General features: G+C 31.6%; 1 protein-coding gene across 1 annotated transcript; it reads left to right on the top strand.

Annotated features, from left to right (window-relative positions):
• The first annotated feature begins 1,351 nt into the window (after window positions 1-1,351).
• LOC135219270 (pro-resilin-like) lies at window positions 1,352-2,626 on the top strand. The gene is made up of 3 exons (XM_064255899.1): window positions 1,352-1,388; window positions 2,016-2,114; window positions 2,249-2,626. Exons 1-3 carry the CDS (start codon window positions 1,377-1,379, stop codon window positions 2,504-2,506), a joined length of 369 nt encoding a protein of 122 aa, XP_064111969.1. The 5' UTR covers window positions 1,352-1,376; the 3' UTR covers window positions 2,507-2,626.
• The last annotated feature ends 8,408 nt before the right edge of the window (window positions 2,627-11,034 follow it).

Raw genomic sequence — 11,034 nt, 5'->3', positions numbered from 1 at the left:
CACCCGCAATTCATTTTGAAGAATATAAGTTACTTCGGTTTTCTATGCTGCAAGTTATAGTGTTAGTAGTCCTTTTGATGAAATAATTGCTAATAACTGATTCAAATGTAAATGTAATTCTTCTGACTTGAGCTCTCTCCATCATTTTCTAAAACTTTAGCTTCAGTTGGATCAGTTTTTTTGTGAAATAATTGAATAAATCATAAATCAATAACTTCTGAAGACATATATCCAGACTTTACTGACTAATAAGAAGAAATAACTGCTCAACAAATAACATCAAACAAAATCGAGAATGTTTACCCATATCGATCCACAATTTTCACTTTTATTTGTGAATTAATCCATTCTTCTGAAAATAATCGCGATTTGTGCGTCTGAGTGACTTGCCCACAAGGCCTTTTTGGTCACATTTATAAAAATTCATAGTTAGTCTGATTGGTCTCTAATTGCAATGGCTGACGGATTTTCATTCGAAATGACCGCTTCATTCGTATGCGTCAATATTAACTCCATTTTGTTGTGTAGGTTTGGAATTTCTGATGTTTTATTTTAATTTTGTGACACAAGACACTGCAACATCTCTGCATGATTCATCTTCTTTGCACTAAAATTAGATTGAACAGTTATCAATTACTACTAGATACTCTTAAGCGATTTCGTCACATTACTTTCTAATGATTTCATTTGTACCGTATTTCTTTACAGGACTATTTATTTCTTGTAAATCAAGTAGTTTTTTGTTCAATCAGAACAGCTGCCTACATCAGATAAATTCATCCAATGCTGAAATATTTTCGGTATTCACCACGATTTATCATTTTTGTTGCTATGGGGAGATTAAAAGGAAAGGGAGACAGATAAGACAATAGAAAGATAGAAGTTATTAAGTTCCTCACGAACATTCCATCTGCTTTATGCTTACCTTTCCACAACAGGCATGGATTTCCATATACTCTAAAATTGAAGAGTGTACAAACACTAGGCATGCAGTCAATATTTGTAAACTTCTAAGGTACCAATGGGGGAAATTGCCATAGAAAATAACTAACCTTTAGCGGCAAGAAGAGAGAGAGAGAGAGAGAGAGAGAGAGAGAGAGAGAGAGAGAGAGAGAGAGAATCTATTACATATTTGTCCATACCATGTATAGAAATACATACAAAGCGAACTGACAATGATCTTGAAATTTGGAAGACGTTGTGTCATATCGACATTCAAAAAGTTGCATCACTGCTCTCAATAATGACTTTCACTACAAACCTTCGCTCACAGGCATCGGTGAGGGGGCGGGGCTAAGCCGAACATGGTGCTTCCCTATAAATGCCTGCAGTTTCCCTCTTAATTGCATTCAACTGACAACTCTCTTCTTAACACCATGGCTCTGAAGGTGATGTTGTATATTCCATGTTGCTATTGTTGCTGTTGTGATGTGCTACCGTTGTCTCTCTAATTAATTATTGAAGACATATGTTTAATAATCAAATTTATATGAACTCGAATCATGCAGTTGATTTAGAATTTGGGTCCCAATTTATTCCTTGCAGCAATAAATTTTTCATCTTATCTCTCCTGGATTTTGTACAATATTGGTTTTCGTAAAGGCCTTCATTCTATCATATTTCATTGCACACACATGTGCATATATTTATATATATATATCTATATATATATATATATATATATATATATATATATATATATATATGTATTGTATGTATGTATATTTATACACAAATATATAATATATAGTAGATATAGTTATATGATATATATACTATATATAATTATAATATATGTATATATATAAAATATATATATTTATATATATATATATATATATATATATATATATATATATATATATATATAGTATATACACATATAAATATATACTATATACTATAGTATATACGAGTGTGTTTTAGAGTATTTTTGTGAAATATATTACCGCATCTTCATGAACATGCAATCATTGGAGGAAAAATAACTCTAGTACGATTCGTCATTGTCACAGGGTTTGATTCTGGCAGCCGTTGCAATGGCATGTGTCTTTGCCGATTCTGTGCCATCTTATGGACCTCCAGCTCCGTCCTACCACGCTCCAGCTCCAGCAGTAACTATTTACTTTTTCTGTAATATTATGACCAATCTAAGAAATAAATTTTTTCCTCTCTACCCCGTACATCGTTTTACAAAATAATCAATGGTCCCGGAATAATAGAGTGGTATTTTCTGTAATAACCTCAGGGTCCCGCTCAGTACAACTTCAACTACGCCGTGAAGGACGACTACTCCAAGAACGACTTCGGCCATCAGGAAAACAGAAATGGATACGACACAAAGGGAACCTACTACGTGCAGCTTCCCGACGGCCGTCTGCAGAAGGTGACTTACTACGTCAACGGTGACTCAGGATACGTGGCCGAGGTGTCCTACCAGGGAGAAGCTTACTACCCACAGCCCGCCAAAGGATACCAACCGGCTCCTCAGGTCGGCTACGCTTAATTAAGATGGCCCTTTTTACCGTTAATGTTTTCGAGGACCCTTTGACGTTTTTTGTTATTTTACTAACTTATGTTCTATGGAAATTGGCTCTGATAAAAACGAATAAAAGGAAAAGCTAGAGTTGTGGTGTTACTAATTTTTCAATCCTATCTCTTCGTTCATTTAATGGTAAAGTTGGAAAATTTTCAAATGATTGCGTGCAAGTATTAGCGAATAGTATTGCATTAGAGTTATTGGACTAAATATAAATGTTCATATTTTGACTGAACATTGTAAATAATTTCACTCCATTTCAATTAACTGAGTACAAATTTCTTTTTATGGCACAAGGTCAAAACTCATTACACCTGTCACTTTAAATGCTGTGTGAGGTGGAATATTTATTAATTAGGAAATTATATAATTTTCAGCACAAGGTTTGAATATTGTAGAGTCTATGTTACTCAGTATTAAATCAGCGAAACTATAACAGGCGATGATAAAAATGTTTGAGAAATTTTACAATAAAGTGAAAAGAAAAGTAAATATTTAAAAAAACAAAAGTTGACTTTTTGCAGAAAAGCAACTTTAAACATCGAAAGAGAATGAAGCAAGTTTTAGGAATTTTTTTATTCTTTTCGTTTTGCTTTAATACAAAATATCGCGCCCAGTGGTAATTAAAGATTTGAAGAAAGTAATTGGACTGGATCTGTTTACAGAAGAATGTTCCTTAATAGATATTGTGGAAATGCATTCATTACTGAGTTAACCGATGACAATGATGATTAGCAAGAAAAATCATTGCCACTTAGGCAAGGATTCTATGTGGCACGCTCATTTGAAAAAATAGATACATTAAAAAGAGCAATAACTCTAATCTGATGAAAGGATGGTAATGAGAAACATATTAGTCCTTTTTAAAATCTGTGTAGAGTATTTACACTGGCAAAACTACCCCAATAACATTTAGAGAATCACAGGAACTAGGCTGATACCTTCCAGCACAATGCAGCAGCAGCAGAGAGAGAGAGAGAGAGAGAGAGAGAGAGAGAGAGAGAGAGAGAGAGTCAACATTGGGTTGCAGAGTGAATCATATTCATGGATAGAAGATGAGGTAAAGAGATTTAAAGTGCTCAATAGAGAGGACACGCATTGTGAAGAGATTTATCTCAGTCGAGATCAATTAAGATGTAGAAATTAATCAAAGGTATAGTAGGAGAACAAAACGGAATGCAGTTAATTCTGTTGCCTTTTCTAAACATGATATGCACAAAAATTTACAAAAACTTTGCGGGCTCTGAGAACAGAAGTTCTTAAAGAAATAATTGCTGTCTCATGAATTAAGGACAGTCTCCAAACCATGCGTGACGTATTCTTCTTATAATGGCATCGATCAGTCATTATGACCCATTGACGAGATCTCTAAGTATCGTTATTTAAGAGATATGTCTTCTCCTCTCTGTGATTTTACAATAAATGTTTATCGCATATTTAATTTCAGTTAGAGTGCGATTATTCACGCATATTATGCATTTTTAAAGTTTGCAGTAAAAATTATTTTGTACATCACTACAAGCCAGCGGGAAAGTATTTACAAATTTTATTGTAAATCTCACTGAGAAGTCCAGAGATAAGTGTGTATAAGACCATAACCTCGAATTATATCGCTGATACCATCATGAGAAACATATTATTACTCACATAAGTAAGACAAAAAATACCCTTCAGTTTTGCAAGTAATGACTGACACATTATATGCTGGGTTTAGTTGTAGTTTGTTTTATGTTTTCCTTGAAAGCTAAAAAGGCATCTTTATGATAGAAAAGTCAATGTAAAGAAACAGATTACATTTCCCTTAACATTTCCGTTTTGAAGTAACTGGCAATTATTGTTGGTTTTCTCGTGCACTTACGTAAGAGAAAAGTGATTGTAATTCTCTCATCATTAGTGTGCGGTAAACTACATACTTGTCACCGGCGGAACCGTGAAGGGATCACTGGTAATGGTGATTTCAAAAAGAAGTTTTCATCTTTCGCCTACCGTTCAACTTGTTTTATCAAGTGTAACAAAATAAATCAAGCTTGGGATGTCAAAACTATTTAGGAAAAGTCAACTTTAAATCTAGATAACTTTGAGGGTATAACCAGCCAGCTTATACATACATACATACATACACACGCACAAACATACACACACACACACACACACACACGTATATATATATATATATATATATATATATATATATATATATATGTGTGTGTGTGTGTGTGGTGTTGGTGTGTGTGTGTGTATACATTATATATAGCTGTAATTATATATATATTATATATATAAATATATATATATATATATAATAATATTTATATATATATGTATATATTATAATCTATAGTAATATATTATATTTATAGTATTATATATTTATATATATATATATGTATATATATATATATATATCTATATATAATAAATTACATATGATATATTTGTATATATATATATAATATATATATTTATATATATATATATATATATATATATATATATATATATATATGAATATATATATATTATATATATATATATATATATATATATATATTATATATATATATATATATATATATATAAATATAATGTATGTATAGTATATATATATATATATTTATATATATATATATTATATATATGTGTGTGTAAGTGTGTGTGTGTGTGTGTGTGTGTGTTTGTATGTATGAGTGTGGTATATAAGAAGTTTTGTTATGTATACACATGACTTTTCATACTTAAAAATTTTTACCTATATTTATCGTTGATTAAAGTGGTAAGAATATTTGAAACAGTAAGTGCACTTTCCCAACGAATATTTGAGACTTATTATACGACCTACTTTGTGAATGGAAGAAACAAAAACATAAAAAAAAAGCAGAGGAGACAAAACAGAAACTAAGCAGACTCTTGAGAGAGCAGCTGTTCTCAATGCAAAAGCAATTGAAGAGAGCCTCCTTGCGAAATATATTTATTATCATTATTATATTGGCTAACTCCAAAATCATCAAATGGCAACCATGCAATAGAACTGCATATTTATCCTGACCTGATAGTACCTGATAGCATAATACTGAGGCCAGCATTGTTAATTCAGTTCTCATACACTATGGGATAGCGAATTTTCTCCATAAACCTTCAATTCCTATGTATGTGGGTCCTCTGTTTAATGGGTTGTTATTATCCATTGCTGATCAAGATTTGAGTGGATCACTTGAAATGTTGATAGTTTTTCTGTATCGTTCCTTTTTGTTGCCTAAATGAAGACCATATTCAACAAGCAAATAGAATTTTAATTATTTTTTTCTCTTCAACAGCAAATCTCACCTCTCATCTCAATGCCAAGGGAGACAAAGGCCTTAAGTTGTCTTGTTATGACAATACATTATTTCTTAAATTATTTGTTTAGAAGTCATCACCGGAAAATTTAGTTGTATTTTTTTAAATACAAGTTGTTTAGGTAATTTCTTATTTTAATTTTCAATTTTTGGTACCGCGACAGCAGTTGCTTTGATTCTATATTATGGAATAAAGCAGTCGACTGATGTAAAAACAAATCCTGTTAAATCCTCTGTTAAAACCTTTATGACTTTCAGAGAGTATGTCAAGTCTTATCGAAATACAAAGCGTGTTATAAATCATACCAGATAAGAAATTGCGGCCTTTCAGTAATAAATACTGTAAATATTCCTTTGGTATTGATTACTAATCATCACTGAAGTTCTACCCTTGCTACGCATAAACTACCGTGAGGGAACGTGGTTTGCTTTGAGTGCGCGTCCAAACTGCAGTGAAACAAGTTGGTAACTTATCCAATATATATCACAAACAAATTTATAATAATTCATCGATATTAAATGGAAAAGGAATCCTTGGCTGATGCTGGACAATCGTTTGAAGCGTTGCTTAAGACTAGCAATAAGTCGTAGACTTGTATTCTCTTGTTTGTGATGTGTATGCGATAAGTTGTTGACTTGTGTCCATGATATGATTTCCTGTAGTATGGACTCGCCTCTACAAAGTGCTTAAAAGCATCAGACTGTAAGTTCAGTTCTGATACTTGTAGGACTTTCCCTGATACCTGAACGTCCTTCAGACGTCGTTTATAAAAAATATCTCTTCGAATTTTAGGGCTGAACTCTATCTACTCTGACCCGCATTTGTAACGATAAAGGTTTATTTTCCCATGGGAATCCGTTGAAAGTAAAACATGTAATGATGATTAATGAGCTATCTGTATTAGATTGTCATACCTTCAAGATATTTTGTGATTGCTATTTTCAGCTAGTGTTATTAATCTATAAGGGATTAATTGAGATGAACACCCTCGGGAAGAAGGCGTTTTCAGTTACAACAAATGAACTCATAAGAGGTCGGTTTGACGCCATCTCACTCGAAGGAAAGAAATGGTAAAGCAATTATTTCTGAGAACAGTCGCTCGTCGAGTTAAATGAACTTAACTGACTTATTTTTGTTAGAAAATATATTCTTTATCGTCAAGATAATAACAGCGAAAGAATAAAGCTGATCTTCAGTATTCATTTGGGATACTACAGTGACCAAAAATTAGGTATTACGAACTTACCAGGAAATCATATATCAATTCACTATTTATCTGAGTAACGTACGTGTTATAAACTGTTATCTCAATTGATTGCACTTTCACAGCTGAGAGTTACGTCACCGATGCGACAAATTATTGCAGTGGTGTTGAGAGGAGCGATTTCTTCCCTCAATTCATAACACGTACGTTCTCTTACAGAACATTCCAATGCATTTTTCTTTGGGCCTATTACAGATGGTTTTTGGAGTAAGTGAAAAAAAACTCTCCAAATATTTTTTTAAGATACAGATGTATCTTTCTTTATAGAGTAAGCTGAAGACCTACAAACAGCAAGGGACTACAAAAATCATTCACTAAAGATGTGAAAATGTATACGATAGAGTTCACAACCGTCGCGAAATGGAACTGTTGCAAAACCCATAAATAAACATCATATATGTATATTCCACATTATGGGATCTGTAAGGCATGCCATCAGTTTCTTGCCCACAGAAAAATTAATCCGGAATTTGGCACTTGTAACCAGAATACACTATTTAGAGTATCAAGTAACCAGAATACTATTTAGAGTATCAAGTGAACCGATCAGCTTCATCCCCTTCCCATATCCATAACTACTCCAACATCCCGTGCGCGCCATCTTACTTGGCCATTTAATAATAATAAGTTATTTTTTAAATTCACCTCACCGACAAATGAAGCTTTCAAATACATATGTTTATCCAACACACACACGTATAAATACGTATATATAATTTCTGAATCACCATGGTACCGAACACTGTTCTTCCGAATGAGAGTCTAGGGCATTAACAATTCGGGCGCAAAAGTCATAAAAGGAGCTGGAACCTGAGTAATTACGTACCCAAGGCTCTTCCCGGGCAGGCGACGAAAGACCCAGGTTCGGTCCCCCGGTGAGTCAGAAATATATTTCTCTGAAACACGTTCCCATGTGTGCATATTTATATATATATATATATATATATATATATATATATATATATATATATATATATATATATATATATATATATATATATATATATATATATATATATATATATATATATATATATATATATATATATATATATATATATATATATATATAGATATACTATATATATATATATATATATATAATATATTATATATATATATATATCATATATATATATATATATATATATATATATATATATATATATATATATATATAGATATATATATATATATATATATATATATATATATGTATATATATATATATATATATATATATATATATATATATATATATATATATATATATATATATATATATATATATATATAAGCGAATCCCACAGGAAAATGTTGCTTATATTTATCTACAACCTTTTTCATAATGAAAAAAGTTGTAGATAAATATAAGCGACAAATTAATATAATCAGTTTTTACATGTTTTGGACTGTAAAGGTACTTTGTAATTTCGGTTAGGTTTGTGAACATGTGATATCCGATAATCCTGGATTATCTCTTTTAATTTCTACCCTTTTGACAATTAACCATCTGGTATTCTTGATCTTGTTTTGTACCTGAGACCTTTCTCTCCAATTGTACTTCATTAACTCCTTGCCAATGTCTGAGTAAAGACGAAAGCGCTTGGATTTCTGACTATCATTTTCCTGTGGGATTCGCTTATTTATGAAGTCACGTGCATCTACAGTGATTTTTTAAGCATATGTGGTTATGTATATATATATATATATATATATATATATATATATATATATTATATATATATATATATATATATATATATCTTAAGCGAGTTTTTAGAACTAAATGATACTCGTTTAGACAAATGAAAGAAATTACTAACAAGCAACTGCCTATATCTCCGTGGCTGAAACTGAAATGGAAGACTAGGCTAATAAACCCTCGTAGATACAAAAATATGCTTATTATTTCCCAAACTAGCTAACATTAACATGGAACAAAATGAATACATTAAAATGGAGTTAAATGAATAAAGTCTGACCCATAAAAAATATCGTAAACTGTCATTTTCCTCTCCTGCACCAGGTTTAAGTAAATACCCCCCTTAAATCTCACTGCCTGATTAACTACGCCATTTTAATTGTCATTAAAGTCATAGAGAACCCATTCTCTTATATGGTGCCATGAACCCATCTGAAATAAAGAGACATATTTATTACACCACTCCACATGCAAAAGTTAATTAAAATGAATGTGTACGCACTACACTTCTCTTTCTTTTTTTCACTTCAAAGGGTAACTTTTCCATAGTCCCATCTTGCACTACCTTATTTGATGGGCGTCCTCAAACCTCCTCCAAGTGTTCTGCACAATGACACAAGCAATCAAAGAGGGTCCTCTCTTCTTTTCATCACTTATCACCAAAACCCATACATCATACGCTATGAACAAACATGCAGACACGTCCTGCAGAGCGCCTAGCAACGATCGGCCCCAAGCATGTGATCTCTGAGGTGTCGCCAACCTCAGATTGCATAGGTCATCATTCCTGGCTGTTTTCCATTTCAGCACTTCAAGGAAAAAGCTGAGATTAACAATTCACTACCACACCTTTTTTAAGATATATGTATGTATATATATGTATATATATATATATATATAATATATATATATATATGTGTGTGTGTGTGTGTGTGTGTGTGTGTATACACATCTATGTATATATATATATATTTGATATATAGATAGATAGATAGATATATATGTATATATATATATATATATATATATATCATATATATATATATATATATATATATATATATGCAAAGGAAGACAGATATCAGCAAATCAGTATAATACTGGAAAATTACTCCTAGTATCACACCTCTTGGACAGGGATGTTATGGAATGCATACTTACTCTGGTCGGTTTTGCGGTAAAAATATTGATACGAGAGACAGATGACAAGATTTGAGCATAAATGAATTCGCTTCCTAAGACTTGAGAATATTTTATACTTCTTCGGCGTTGGTGTGAGTTTAACCTCTTCGGTGTATTCGAAAATGGTCTTATTGTCACACTTACTAAAAGGACAAAATTCACGTGTTTTTTTTTATGATTTTTTTTTTTAACGAAGATGTATTTTGATCATGGCAATATCCTTTCAGGGTTTTCTTTAGTCCCTTGGTAATGTTCCAGATGAAGGCAACGATTTGCTTAATGCACATTTTGTTGCATTTTATTCACCACCGGGGGTAACCCTTATGGGCTGCTAATACGTCAAGTGAAGAATTTTTTTTCCCTTTTTTAGTATTATGGTGGTATTACTATCTATTTAGCTTTCCTTGTTTATAGTCTTGTCTTTTACATTATATGACCACATAATTAATTTTGTCTGCCGGCTGTCGTTTTGTGGAAAACCCAAGAAATCTGAGGACTGGATAAAGATTTGCGAATTAATGGTTCAAATTACACTGACAGTCTTACTGAGGTTTTGTTTTTATCATGTGTGATACTTTTCATAATTAATAAAAAAAAATCAACCCCATTTCACATTCGCCTGATATACAACGCGCTGTATCATCATTATTTAAGCTTCCCATGTAACGAGGTGAAATACATGAAGGTTAACAACAATATCGAATTGTTTTAGTTGATTTATGATAAGAATTAAAATGTAACATATGGATTTTCTTGTACTGGAGCTGAACTACATATAAATAAAAAAAAAATAAAAAGACCAAAAAATCCTCATATCTGTGATAATATTGTATTCTGCATCTCTTGCATATTTCTTGTTTTATTAATAAGTTCATACTTACGTTAATTTGACTCTTGGTTTGCCTGATTTAAAAATACTTTGATTAGAAAGGAATTCAGAGAATTTACTTGACATCACATAAACTGTTCGTAATCAAATTTGTATATATAATGATGGAGAAACACATA

The sequence above is a fragment of the Macrobrachium nipponense genome, chromosome 1 (genome assembly GCF_015104395.2).
Source record: "Macrobrachium nipponense isolate FS-2020 chromosome 1, ASM1510439v2, whole genome shotgun sequence".
NCBI lineage: Eukaryota > Metazoa > Arthropoda > Malacostraca > Decapoda > Palaemonidae > Macrobrachium > Macrobrachium nipponense.
This window is presented reverse-complemented; position numbering and strand designations above follow the sequence as displayed.